We start from the raw sequence: 15,464 nt of genomic DNA, 5'->3' as shown, positions 1-15,464 counted from the left end.
TCAGGGTTTTAAGAGCTTATGTGTCTCGCTCTGCTGCCTTTCGGCAGACGGAGCAGCTGTTTGTCTCGTTCGGTAGACGTTCCAAGGGAATGGCTGTTTCGAGACAGACTCTATATACGCCATAGCGTTAGCTTACGCTTCCAGGGGCCTTCAGTGCCCATTGGGCGTCAGAGCACACTCCACAAGAGGCGTCGCCTCGTCGTGGGCGTGGTCTACTGGGATCTCCTTGCAGGATATATGTATGGCGGCAGGTTGGGCCTCGCCGTCTACATTTATCAGGTTCTATAACCTGGAGGTTCCCGCCTTCCAAGCAAGGCTGCTGTCGGTATAGTCGAATCAGGGCCCTGAGGGGAATTCTGAGTTCACGAGCGCTATGCGCTGCCGACTGTTACATGGGCAGTATTGCGTAAGACCCGCATTGCCACATTGGTCAGGCCTTGCCTCGGCTGTGTGATGTCATATTGCCGCATCTACGGATGCTGCTAGATATAGGAGGGAGGGCTTTTTCCCTTTTCTGTCCTGGACTCTCTGTGAGTCCCTCAGGTGACTGTGCACTGTAAATCCTGGGCGTTGCTTCAGGTTTATTGGTGTGTGATCCCTGCGCGCACGGCGTTTTACATTGGGTTCCCGTAGCGTCTTAGCTAAGACGCAGTACGAGAGAGCTCTCGTAAGAGAACGTACTCGGTTACTAAACGTAACCTCGGTTCTCTCTAGAAGAGCGAACGAGTACTGCGTTCTCTGCCGTGCGTACGATTCACTCTGGTTCGCTTCGGCGATGAAATAAATCAGGTGAGTCAGCCTTTTCGAGCTCCTTTTATAGGTTGGGCCACACCCGTTTCGGCGGGAAGTGGCAAGAAGGGCGCGAAGCGCCCTTATTGGTCTGATGTTGCATCAGCCTGCGCTCGATAGGCTGTGCAGTTGCCGCAGAACAAGCCAATGAGCGAACGAGCCGTCTCGCCTATGGCTGTGTACTGCTGCAAATGCGCTTCACAAAAATACAAAATTAAGGATAATTTTTTGCTTCAGTATTTTGTGAAAAGAGACTTTTCCCGTAGCGTCTTAGCTAAGACGCAGTATTCGTTCGCTCTAGTTCTACTCGTTCTAGAGAGAACCGAGGTTACGTTTAGTAACCGAGTACATTTTCCACTCCTGGTCTCTTTGCAGTCATTGTAGAAGCTAGAAACCAAAACCATTAAAAATGTAAGACTGCTCTATTACTTAATTTATTATTTATATACTATACATGCTACCATTTACAGGTTTGGATTAGTAAGTTACAGTTACTATTATTGTTACAATTTAAAGTAGCTGTTTTCTATTTCAATATTTTCTTTTATTTTTTCTTTTATTATTATTATTATTATTATTATTTGCAATGGCAAAGCTGATTTTCAGCATCATTACTTCAGTTTTCAGTGTCACATGATTCTTCAGAAATCATTATAATATGCTGCTCAAGACACATTTCTTTTTATTATCAATGTTGAAAACAGTTTTGCCGATTTAATATTTTTGGGGAAACCGTGATGCATTTATTCAGGATTATTTGATGAATATAAAGTTCAACTGAACAGCATTTTGAAATGCCAATAATTCAAAAGTCTTCACTGTCACTAAAATCAGTGCATTCTTGCTAAATACAAATATTAATTTAATAATATTAAATTAAAGCATAAATTATTATCAGTTACTCATGCTCATGTTGTTCCAAACCTGTATGACTTTTTCTTCTTCTTCTTTTTCTTATTCTACTGAACACAAAAGAAGATATTCATCTTCAACTGTTTGGTTGCCAACTGTCTTCAAAATATCTTATTTTGTGTTCAGAAGAAGATGGAAACTTATACAGGTTTGAAATGACAAGAGGCACTTCATGACAGAATTTTCATTTTTGGGGGTACTATTCCTGTAATGTGTTATGTATGAGTTGTGACATTGGATGTTGTGAATCCAGATGCTAGCTTTATTAAAAGAGCATGGTTAAACAGGCAGGGCAAATCACCAGCAAAAAATAAAATCCAAGAGAGTAATCCAACAAACAGGAACAAGATCAGGTCAGGCAGCAAACAATCAAAACACGGAAACAGTCCAAGATCAAAAAACACTAAGTCAAGGAAGCAAAACGGGAAACTGGGAAAACATTACATGCTAACAATCATCAACGAGTGTGTGTGCCATTCTTATACTGTGTGACTGATGAGGTGATGAGAGATGGGTGACTGTAATTGGTGAGTGCTGATGAATCCGGGCAAAGGATTATGGGAAATGGAGTCCAGGGTGAAGTGGCAAGAATCTGGAATGGAGTGCCCTCTAGCAAAGCTGACGGGCACTTCAGCAAAAGATTGTGACATGATGTACAAAAGTGTTATTAAAGGTGATATTTAATGCATTGATCTCAAAATACCCCACAGATATTTTTTTTATAGCTTGTTGAAATTTCCACTTTTGCCAAAACGTGCTGTTATTTGTGTTTGTCCCCTTTCCACCTCGTTTTTCAGGCGAGTGCAGAGCAGTCAGTGTTGCCAAGTTTAAGTGACCCCAATAACATGATATTGAGCACCTAAAATGCTATTTCTACCAGGGGAATCCCACCAAAAACATGCATTTTACCCCACTGGAATGTGATTTTTATCAGTGGATCCCCTCAAAACTTGATTGGGCTACTTTTGAGTAGCAATTGGGCAGGTTTTGTGAAAACTGGCAATCCTGGCGGAGCTTCAAGAGCTCATGGTCGTGTGCATACAGGTGTTACAAGTTAACTGGTGGTGACCGTGTTACTGAGTTTGCATTGCTTCCAAATCCAATTTTAACTACCACATTCCTATTAACGAGCATTCTGGTAGCACATGAAGGCAGCATTAGTGAAAACAGGCAGAGACAATGGTAGCTTTAGTAACATTAGCCTTACAGAGAGCCAAGAAAACCTTTTGGAAAACAAAATATGATGCTTGCTTTGTCTGTAGTCTGGATGTTTGCGCACAAAGAATTGGTATCAATCCCTCTTTCAGAAATAATTTTTACACAATTCCAGCGCTGAAATTACCCTTGTTTGTGAGGCAATATGGTGTAAAATGTTAGCATAAATGTATAGGACTTTTAATAAAAAAATTTTCCTGGACATTTCCTTCGAAAATGAAAGTTAACCACCGTGTCCTCAGCGGTCTATGGAGACTCTATGGAGGCTCTTTGGTGCTGACATTGTACCTCCGGCGGCTACAGCAAGAGAACAACATTGACGGACCGCTTTTTCTCACTCAGGGCTGTGTATATGCTAAAAGGGCAGAAAGAGCGTCACAAATGTGAGGGACTTTCACTGACTATGTCGTCATATAGTAGTGAGAAACCTGGAACAGCTAGTGTGGAGAGAATTGTTTATGAATAATTGGGATTATAAAACAATGAGTGGGTGGATTTTTGCCATTATAGGGTGGTTGTTTTCACACACTGCGGCCACACAACTGTGTTCAAACACCATATCAAAGTAATTTTTGCATTGTATGGCACCTTTAAAAATATATATAATAATAATAATAATAACAATAAAAATCTTACTGAACCCAAACCTTTGAAATGGTAGCGTGTCAATATATTCAGACATACACATCAGTTAATAGTTAATATATAGTAATAGTTACAGTCAGAGCCGGCACCAGTGTAGTACTGATGGAGGTGGCTGAAGTTACGAAATGGGGCGATGACGTAGCACAAAGTATCCCACCTAAAACATTAGTTGCCAATTCATGCATTTTTCGGACTGTAAACAAACCTGCCCACTACTACTACAACTATTAGAACACCTGGTTCACACAGATGACACTGTTCAGTGGAATTAATAAAGCGCAAGATCAAGAGATGTGTCGAGAAGCTGCTATAAAGATCTGAGACGAGAGTACAGCATTCAAAGATGTCCCTAGTGCGAGTTACATTTAAAAATAATGGGTAAGTACTGCAGTGGAATAAAAAAAAACTGTTCTGAGTGAAGGCCCCCACTAAAAGCTACTTAGCAAATACAGATGGCAAAGTATTGAATTCTATTACATAAAACAAAATCACGTAGACCAACATATTCGTAAATCTGACATCCACACATCTATGTTTGTTACAAGAAAAGGATACAAAGTACAACTTAGATGATTCAAATCGCAATGACATTTCGAAATTTGGTCACAGAATGCTTCCCAGTGCCAAGACCCATTTGCCCCTCAAAGGACAGGCTGCTATTACTGCTGCCGCTAACACAAGAAAGGCGCGATATTGCAACCCTCTTCCCAATCAGGATCATGCACACATTTTCTTCAGGTCATCAGCGCTTCAGAGTCCAACAGTCCTTAGACCTGCCACCCTCTCGTCTGCTATTCTTCCTCCTGTGAGCAAATTGACTTTGATCTCAATCCCTTCTCTTTGTTCAGCAAGGCTTGGTTGATTACAGTGCTTCACCGCCGGTGCTGCCTGGCCTCCGAGACAAGCATCTGTAAGCGCTAACAAAAACATAATTGCTAAAAGCCTCCAATTGCCAATTTCAGCTGGAGAGCCACTGCTGTTACACTGGCACGCTTGCCAGGGAACATTGAATTAGCCATTCTGGGTCTTGTGTATTCAAGCTCATCTATACACACACATACTTTTAGTATTCTTCCAGCACGTTTGTGCTTGTTGTTTTCTGTGCTGCCTGTCACATATGCTTTGGTGCTGGGTGACATTCATGCTTGTCTAATGGGAATGGGTGGTACTGATCAATGCATGAATGCTTAAGGTAGACTTCCTCTTTATGAAGGATCCCTAAGCCTTATGTATGCTCTTTCTCTCTTTGTCTCCCGGTCTCTCTGTCTGTGTGAATCCACATGGGGTGGAACTGATATTCTGCAACACAGCACTTCTTGCTTGCATCTTGCTTCTGGTGCTCTTCCTCTAGAGCCACAACATCAAATGTTGGCATCGATAATAGCATTATTGGTTTCAGAACAGCTCAGAAATACATTTCCAATGGTAAGAAGTCATATCACTGCTTAAAAGACCAGCCTGTGGGGGATTTAAGATGGATTTCCTGCCTGGTCAAGCTGTCCTGAAGTGCCACAAACCCCTCAAAAACCACCAAACCAATTCAATTCAAGTTTATTTATATAGTGCTTTTCATGATACAAATTGTTGCAAAGCAGCTTTACAGAAAATTAAGTTTCTAGAATATATTTAGCAGTAGGTTGTCACCTATCTAGACCTGGCTAGGATGCCCTATACTTTTAAAAATAAAGTGATGTGTTTGTGCTCTGCATTTAATCCATCCAAGTGCACACAAGGGTCACACCTCAGTTGTGGTATCGAGGGTGGAAGAGAGTGTTGGTCATTCACTCCCCCCACCTACAATCCCTGCTTGTACTGGGACTCGAACCCTTGACCTTTGGGTTACAAATCTGACTCTTTAACCATTAGGCCACAACTGACACAATAAAGTTGCTTTATTGAAATTGATGGTTCCATGAAGAACATTTAATATCCATGTAACATTTCCATTGCACAAGGTTCTTTTAGATTATTCAAATGTTATTAAAACTAAGAATAAAATGGTTATTTTAGGACCTGCTCACTGAAAGTCTCTTTGGGAACCCAAAATGGTTCTTCTAAGGCAGTGGTTCCCAACCTTTTTAGGGGACTGTACCCCCAAAACACTTTATCTTTCCTAAAGTACCCCCACACGCGTATGTGATCGGTGTGATTCTTAGATTTGGTGTAAATTTTAGGTTTACACAGTGTAACATCTAATTTACCTGTAAATACTAATATTTGTACTTCCTATAATAACTCATACTTGTCTTCGTTCAATATTTGTATGACTTTTCACATCTTCACATGTCCAGACCAATTATACAAAAACAAAGATCACTCATAAGCTTGGTCAGTCTTGGGGGCAGTGTGGCAACAGCAGCTATCAGGCTTTTCTCCAAGTTGAGTCTGTTCCTGTGCTTGGACTTGATTACGGTCATGGATGAAAATTTCACATAATGTTAATAAATCTTCACATAAATATGTAGATCCAAATGGCAGGAGTTCATTCAGTGCATGTTTCCCCAAATCAGGATATTCCTTCTCCACATCACACCAGAACTGTGACAGGTTTGTTTCTAAATACCTCATCTTCAGTCCACGGTCTGAGGACACATCCAGCAGATTTTCCTGTAGTCTGGTTGGAATGTTGTTATCTGTACTTTCAGTCATGAAAGGATTACGGACCCAGTCAAGTTTGGCAGACTTGCTTTCAATATCAGGAAAGTAGTGGTTGAGCTCACTGTTGAGTCTGGATAAATGTGTGCTTACTAGTTGCACTATAAGAGCTTTGTCAACATCACCTGCAAAAAGGTAGCTGTTGAGCTGCTGGAAACAACTTGTGTTCCCATCTTCACATTTACTCTTCCACAGTTTGATCTTCTTCATGAATCCACACACTTTATCATACATGTTTAGGATGTGTGTGTCTTTACCCTGCAAAGTTAAATTCAGGTTGTTCAGTTTGCTAAAAAAATCAGCGAGATATGCAAGGCGGGCTACCCAGTCTGTGTTCTCCAACATAACAACAAGGGGATGTGAGTGTTCTGCCAGAAAAGCACTTACTTCGTTGCACAGCTCCAAAAGCCTCTGTAGTGCTTTCCCTTTCAATAACCAACGTACGTCGGTGTGAAGAAGTAGCTGTTGGTGCTCAGCGCCACTGTCATGACAGAGCCTTTCAAACAGTCTGTGATTCAGAGGCCGCGATTCGACAAAGTTTATGACTTTCACTGCGTCATTCAAAACTTCATGTAACTCGGGACTCATTCTCTTACTGGCCAGTGCCTCTCTGTGGATGATGCAGTGATTCCACTGAACGTCGGGGTTTACTTTCTTAATCTGCGCTATTAATCCTTTCACCCTCCCAGTCATTGATGCAGCACCATCCGTGCTCACATGAATACAGGACTTCCAATCCAGATTGTGCTCTGAGAAAAAGGTGTCGATAAAGTGAAACACATCTTTACCGGTAGTGCTCCCCGTTAGCTTCTTGCAGAATAGAATGTGCTCGTTAATTTCAGAAATGTCTCTGTATCGCACAAACGCAATAAGCTGGGCTTCCCCGCTAACATCTGTTGATTCGTCCAACTGCAGCGCGAATGAACCAGACAGTTTTAAATTTTCCACTACTTGATCGTCAATATCAACGGCCATGTCATCAATCCTCCGGCACACTGTGTTATTGGACAATGGTACCGTTTTCAGTGCATCAGCTGCTTTCTTATCAATCATTGTTTCTGCAAGAATTACAGCAGCAGGCAAAATTAGCTCCTCAGCAACAGTAAATGGCTTTTTGGATTTAGCCACAAGTAGCGACACAGCATATGAAGCCTCCGATGCTTTGGTTGACACTGCAGTCGCTTTATTTAATTTTTCATGACTTCCCTTAAATTCCGATAGTTTTCTTTGAAAAAACTCTGCTGTCTTACCGACACAGGAAAGATGCTTGGTGTTTAGGTGTCGTTGTAAATGGGCTGGTTTCATGCTATTATTAGAGAGCACATCCCCGCAGAGGAAACACAGCGGCTGAGGCGGTTCAGTAGATGTGGACGTAAAACCGAAAACGACATACTGTTCATGAAATTGACGGTACTTTGACTTATCAGCTTTCTTTCTTTTTTCCTTTGGTTCACTTGAGCTGCCGCTAGCACTGCTGCTGTTTGGAGCCGCGCGTTTTTTTAGCCATTGATCCATAGCTAGCTAGTGTTTCTGTTTTACTCAAAGCTAGACTCTCTGCCTGTTGCTATGGTTACACTACCGCCCGGCAGCGCGCGCGCGGCCACGGACACGCGGGCTGAGAATCAGTTGGGGGGAAGGACAGGGTGACTTAACTGAATGGTTTCCATATTATAACATGATTATTATAATGTTTTGAGAATCATCCCACGTACCCCCTGGGGACTGCTCATGTACCCCTAGGGGTACACGTACCCCCAGTTGGGAAACACTGTTCTAAGGCATCCTTGTGAAAACCTTTTTTATAACCTTTATTTTTTAGAGATTAGGCTGGTTTAAGTGGTTCATTTCAGCAGGGAGATTCTCACAATATGCCTTTGACACCTTCCATCTGTCAGCTTTTCTGCTAATGTAATGATACATCATGCAAATTGTCCACTAAACAGAGGCTGTTCTTTGAAATGACAGCAAGCAAACAGGGTCAAAGTTGAAGCTGTTTTAACAGCACGTAACAGTGCTTGATCTGTAAGCAATTGCATTTTGTAGGCTTTGTTAGGCTTCAGTGCAATGTAGAACACTAACTTGAGTCAAATGAAAGGACCTTTGAATGAAAATAGCTTGTTAGATTACATGCTGCATTTGAGCTGAAGAAGTGGAGACTTACTTATTTTTTTATTATTTAAATTAGACTTTATATATATATATAAATTCAATTTAGATTTAACATTAGCTGCAGTTTTAATCAATAAGCCGAAACTCAGGTTATGAAGTGATTATTTTACATTCTTGCTAACAGTAGTGTTTGTTTGGGTCACATTAGGGGTTAGAGTCTCTATTTTTTTGCTCTGCACAGAAAATATTCATTAAAAAACTGATAGATTTGTTATGTTCTTATTTGTGTCTTCATTTTATACCATGGATGAAGACAAATGCTAAATCATTGTTAAAATGTAAAGCTAATGATTTAACTCTTTACAAAATATATCTATATTTCGTCATAAGAAGTAAAAAGAAAAAGAACAAATGTTCAGTCATGTATTATTTCATTCAGTGTTCCAGCTTACATGCTAGAAAACCTCACTAGGAAATTGTGCCTGTGGCGACACTTCTACAAAATGATGCTATGATTCTTGCATGTTTTGTGACACCTTTTAAAGGAAAATTTCCAGTGAGTGGCCCTCAAAGTGCATTCAGTTTTATTCAAAACCGATGTGAATTCTGGCCATGTTTTATTACCGAAGTTGTTGTACCTTATGCGGCTGTTCAGAAATTAAATGTCCCATGAGTGGCATTAAACCCTAAACCAATAGTGTGACCAAAAACAAACATGACATGAAAACACATATGCTACCGTGTGATTTTATCTTGCTTCTGCAAGTCTTGAGCTTCTCTGTTGTAAAACATTTCACAGAACTCAAACCTGAGTGCTTGTTATTGCGAGTGCATTGCTGTACAGGGTGAGCTATCAAGGAAATGTACTATATATTTACAGCCACTGGAGTTAAAGGGGTCATATGATGCGATTTTCATTTTTCATTTCTCTTTGGAATGTTACAAGCTCTTGGTGCATGAAGAAGATCTGTAAAGTTGCAAAGACTAAAGTCTCAAATCGAAAGATATATTCTTTATAAAAGTTAAGTCAACCACGCCCATTCTAACATGTCACAATGTGGGAAGATTTACATAACGCTCCCCAAATGTTCACACAAAGAAAGAAGGCGTAGCTTTTATTCACGCTGTTACTGCCGTCATGTTGTGAAAATGCTGTGCGTTTCATTTGTGAAAGCAAAACTACTTTGTTTGGCCTTCCAAAAGAGGACACAACTAGAAATCAGTGGCTAAGTTGTATTTACAACACTATTCCAGAACAGTTCAGCCCAAATATTCAGATGTGTGAAGTGCATTTTATGGAGGATGAGGACTGTTTCCTGATACAGCAGCCTACAATGCGTCTGTGGCAAAAAGGCTGTTTCCATAAAGTGGAGCAGTTCCAAGTTTGCATGGACAGTCTGGTGCTTCTGACTCACAGCATGGAAGTATATTTTTATATTGAAATAATTTGCCAATGATGATTCAAACGTCAGTTTTGATCAGTGTAGAGTAGCGCTTGTTGTTTGTTGTTTCTTCAATCACAAATGCAGACATGGTTATATGTTTACGCAGCACGATACACAATGCATAAAAAGACACTATAAGTCATTATAATCATAATAATGTTTCTGCCAATTGGATGCAACAAATGCCTCGTTTGTAATGGGTCTTATTGGTTTTGTCTCATCTAGTGATGTCTGGATCGCAAACGAATCACTAAGAACTTTCTTAGTGAACCAGTCGAACCAGTTCACTAAATCGAACTGAATCGTTTGAAACAGTTCAAGTATCCTGTAAGCACTAATTCCACTAAATCCGAAATAAACCAATATCCCAAGTTATTCACCTTACAGTACATTGACTGAACTGCTAAAAGAGAACCTATGATGGGATGTGCACGAGTAGAGCAGCTAGACTGAGTCTTGTCCTCCTGGAACACGGCATCACAGTTTGTTAAGTGGCGTAACATTTCCGTCACACGCTTGAGGCATTCAGCCAATCACAATGCACTGGATAGCTGGCCAATCATAGCACACCTCGCTTTTTTAAAATGAGCTTTGTAAAATTTGATCCATTTCAGAAAGGCAGAGGAGAAACAAAAATGTACATTATATGGAAAATTATATATATATATATATATTTTTTTTTTTTTTTTCCTTAAACTGCATAAACACATTGCATTACACCAAATACAAAAAATAATGTTCATTTTAGCAAGGTCATATGTCTCCTTTAATTTAATCTTGGAACTGCAGATAATTGCATGTATACTTAAATTTTTGGAGTTTTGCAGAAATGTAGTTTGAGGCACATTTCCAATATGTAAGATATGTAACAAGTATGTATTGTTAGCATGTTTGAATTGTAAATTAGCAAAATTAGCTGTGCTAATAAATGTTTGGTGTTTTTTGCATTTTAGGCCAACTTGCATGCTTTACTTCTTATATAAATCCTGACAGTAATCATCTTATATAAAGCCCCATTCATTCTCTTTGAGAAAAAAGATGGCATCAGATTATTTTGTTTTTCTCACTCTCTTCCCAGTAACATCTCTGGAATATCCATAACAAAGGAAGTTTGTTCTATCAGTGAGAGAATTCAATGCAAATTTGAGTATGGGGGAGTAGGGTCGGGAGGGGGGGCAACTGTTGTACTCCTCAGCAGGAACAATACGCCAAGCAAACACTTCTTTTTAATCATTGCTATCAAAGCTGGCATGCTGGCAGAAAAAGGCAAGTGTGCTTCAGCTCCAGGGCAGAGTAAGAGAGCGTTTGAGGATAACACGAAAACCCACGGCAAGCCCATGGGGATAGGAGGTGATTATTCAAGCAGCCAATTAGATGCCTGTCTGCACGTTTGTTACAACTCACAACTGTTCAAACCCCAGAGAGGCCAAGGTTAACACACACACACACACACACACACAGAGAGAGAGAGAGATAAAAAGAGAGACTGGGGACTTTTTCATTCGTTGTGCCACAGGAATACAGTTGTTTACTTATACTTTGAGGGTGAAAACTATATTTACATGGCAATTAAATGGCAAAAGTCACAGCTATTTGTTTTTTCATGTCACATAACTAAAATGTTTAGTATTTTGCTTTTCTATAGGTTTGTAAACACATATTGTACAATAGGTAGCAGTGGTTCCGAACTGGTTTTTCTTCGGGATCCTGATTTTGTGGCGATTCAATGCAGTACCAAAAGTAGAAAAGACATTATTAAAACTCCAATATTGACAATTATTATAATACAAATAAAAAGCATCATCATCATCTAAACCATTTTTTGTTAGATTTGATTTTTTATTATTAGATTTTTAGGTTTGCTAGATACTTAGATCTTATTTTATTTATTAGTAGTAGTAGTATTGTTATTTTGGCAATATTTTATATTTAGGAAATTAAATTATTAATTATTAAAATAATGTTTATTTATTTATTTATTTTTGTTATCATCCAAATAAAAATAAAACATTTAATATAATATTTTAGGTGTAAATGTGTGAAATCCATGTTATACATAATGAAAATGTAATATAAAACATTTTTACGCAATGATTTTCTCTGCCTTTATTCTTTTCTTCTGTGATGGTGTAGCCTTGTACACATTGGTAAAGGGAAGCAATATTAACCTACATTATTTTCCATTTAATGTTGTTTCACTTGAAAAAATTATTCTTTATGGAAGTGCACTTGTTTTATGTTGTCTTTAAATAATTGTTCAGTTCAACTTTAGCTCTATCAACAGCATCTGTGACATGTGGCATGCAATAATTTCAACATTAATGCACTTATAATGAAAATCTTTGAGGCGGTCCAGATGTTCAGCATTTTGAATTTTCAAGGCATCTGTCCCCATTTTTGTTGGGGTGTATAACTATAAAACATAAAAGCATGAAATAAGATTTCAAGTTTTTAGTAAATGTCTCTTCATTATTCTTTTATGCTCACTGTCAAAGATGTTTCTTATTCCGGTCATGAGTCTTTTACTTGAGGCAATTACTTTTTTAATATTTAATTTAGTCATTGTAGCACAGACTTAGTGAAATTGTGCGGGTCCACGTTTGGTGTTGTTTGAAACATTTTTTGATGGAATACATTATTAATATTTTGAAATGGATAAATAATTCTGCCTGGAATTGTTGATGTGGTGGCTCATCGGTTTTGGTGCGCGTGTTTATATGGGGTAAATGTGTGTCATTGTCCCGAAGGAGCTCAAAGCAATCAGTGTTGTTGACTTGCTGTGCAGCTCTGCATTCTGACGAGCTGAAGAACGTCTCTAGAAAGTGGACAACCAGTTCACATCTAGTGGACACCATGAAGATTTAAGTAAATATTAACAGAAAGTTCATTTTTGGCTGAATTATATCTTTAATACCATCATATCTAAGTATTTTGGTAGATAGCTGGATCCATGTGTTTATTTGATCCCTCAATTGATACTTTGTCCATTATAATCATATAAAGAAAGAAAAGAGTATAGTTTACCGTAATGCGACTGATTTATCTTCTCCTTCTGATTAGTTTTGTCTCCAGTATCTTTTTGGGTTCCTTAACCACACTCTGCTTCAGATATAAGATCAAACTGGACTCCGATGGAATCCAGTATGGAGGCCATGGCAGACTGGACCACAACACTGACTTCTTCACTGAGCCAATGGAATTCAACAATCTGCCCAACTCTATGTTGGTAAGCAAACTATACTATTTGAATTCCATAAACATGTATTAACATTCAACATTCATATGCCAACAATCTGTTTTTCTTTATCTTTGCTGATTGTGGTGGAAACTATGTGAGGATGTTTGTTAAATGGAGCTCAGAGTGCTACAAGTGCGCATTAAAAACAATACCAGTAAAATGTCTCAATTCCAATTTTAATACCACAGCAAAAACTATTATGGTATTAAACCCACCCTTTAATTATATTAATCCAAATATACAAATTTAATTAAAATAATGGAATGTAGCCTTTAAGCATTAAGTAAACATTGCCTAAGTAATTAAAAACGAGTAAACAAATTCTCATTTAATCACTCAAGTAGACATTCAGTAATCAAATAAAGATTAAAGAATCACATTACAAGAACTTGATCAAATGGAAACAACAAAGCATAGATGCAAATGAAGTAAACAGTGGTGTTCAGTTATCTAACAGCAGTACTGTATCAGGATTTCTAATAAACATTCAGAGAAATGAAAGTATATTAAACAACCTTACTTAAAGAGTTGGAATAGTCTTCACTATAAATTATTAGATCAAATAAGTTAATACCGCTCCAGTGCTGTTGGACTTTGACTAAAAGGCAAGTCTGTAATTAAAATATGTACAGTTTATTTTTCTTCTTTTTTCTTCCTAAAGCACTACACATTTACACTAGTTGTTCTTAACCTGCGGCCCATTAAGTTCTTAGGGAGCCTTAAAGGGTTAGTTCACCCAAAAATGAACATTGTCATTAATGACTCACCCTCATGTCGTTCCAAACCTGTGAGACCTCCGTTTATCTTCGGAACACAGTTTAAGATATTTTAGATTTAGTCTGAGAGCTTTCCGTCCCTCCATTGAAAATGTATGTACGGTATACTGTCCATGTCCAGAAAGGTAATAAAAACATCATCACAGTAGTCCATGTGACATCAGAGGGTCAGTTAGAATGTTGAAGCATCGGAAATACATTTTGGTCCGAAAAATAACAAAAACTACAACTTTATTCAGCATTGTCTTCTCTTCCGGGTCTATTGTGAGCACGTTCACTGCAGTATAGTGATGTCCGGTTCGCGAACGAATCATTCGAATTAACCGTTTTTTCTTGAACAAGTTCACCAAATCAAACTGAATCATTTGAAACGGTTCGCGTCTCCAATAAGCATTAATCCACAAATTACTTAAGCTGTTAACTTTTTTTAATGTGGCTGACACTCCCTCTGAGTTAAAATAAATCAATATCCCGGAGTAATTCATTTACTCAAACAGTACACTGACTGAACTGATGTGAAGAGAGAACTGAAGATGAACACCAAGCCGAGCCAGATAATGACTCGTTCTCAAGTCAAGAACCGGTTGCATCGGTTTTCGGATCACCAGTACACATGATCATGCATGCATGATTCAGTGTGAAGCAGACTGACACACAGTGCGTCTGAACTGAACTGGTTCTTTTGGTGATTGATTCTGAACTGATTCTGTGCTCATGTTATGAGCGCGGGTAAACCAAGGCTTGAATGAAGGGCAATCATTGCCAATGATGTCATTAAGTCGAGCGCAAAAGAACCGGTGAACCATTTTTTTCAACCGGTTTCTTAAATCGAACTGTCCGAAAGAACCGGTTCGCGGAAAAGAACCGAACTTCCCATCACTACTGGCAGAGGGAGATCCGAAAAACGATGCACCCTGTTTTTACTCGAGAAGGAGTCAATCTTTCGTTCGTTATCTGGCTCGGCTCGGTGATCATCTTCAGTTCTCTCTTCACAGCAGTTCAGTCAGTGTACTGTTTGAGTAAATGAATTACTCCGGGATATTGGTTTATTTTAACTCAGAGGGAGTGTCAGCCAAGTTAAAAAAGTTAACAGTTTAAGTAATTTGTGGATTAATGCTTATTGGAGACGCGGACCGTTTCAAACGATTCAGTTCGATTTAGTGAACTGGTTCAAGAAGAACCGGTTAAATCGAATGATTCGTTCACGAACCGGACATCACTACACTGCAGTGTTGTGAACACGCTCACAGCAGACGCAGAAGAGAAGACAATGCTGAATAAAGTCGTGGTTTTTCTTATTTTTGGACCAAAATGTATTTTCGATGCTTCAACGAATTCTAACTGACCCTCTGATGTCACACGGACTACTTTGAAGATGTTTTTATTACCTTTCTGGACATGGAAAGTATACCGTACATAAATGTTCAATGGAGGGACAGAAAGCTCTAGGAATAAATCTAATATATCTTAATATATCTTAAACTGTGTTCCGAAGATGAGCAGAGGTTTTACGGGTTTGAAACGACATGAGGGTGAGTCATTAATGACATAATTTTCATTTTTGGGTGAACTAACCCTTTAAGATGACTTTTATTTATAATTATTTATAATAAAATAAGCCAAAACGCATAAAAATCATTTGGACTCTCATTCTGATGGCACTCATTCACTACAGAGTTA

The 15,464-nt window shown here is 38.8% G+C and overlaps 1 protein-coding gene across 1 annotated transcript in view; it reads left to right on the top strand.

Annotated features, from left to right (window-relative positions):
• gbe1b (glucan (1,4-alpha-), branching enzyme 1b) overlaps window positions 1–15,464 on the top strand; it is a 174,252-nt gene that overhangs the window by 137,758 nt on the left and 21,030 nt on the right. The window contains exon 15 of the mRNA XM_059533431.1: window positions 12,879–12,996. Coding sequence (XP_059389414.1) covers window positions 12,879–12,996 — 118 coding nt within the window. The remainder of the gene's footprint in view (window positions 1–12,878; window positions 12,997–15,464) is intronic.

This window comes from Carassius carassius, chromosome 41, assembly GCF_963082965.1.
Source record: "Carassius carassius chromosome 41, fCarCar2.1, whole genome shotgun sequence".
In the NCBI taxonomy this organism is placed as follows: domain Eukaryota; kingdom Metazoa; phylum Chordata; class Actinopteri; order Cypriniformes; family Cyprinidae; genus Carassius; species Carassius carassius.
Note: the sequence above shows the minus strand (reverse complement) of the source record. Positions and strands in the feature narration are given on the sequence as shown.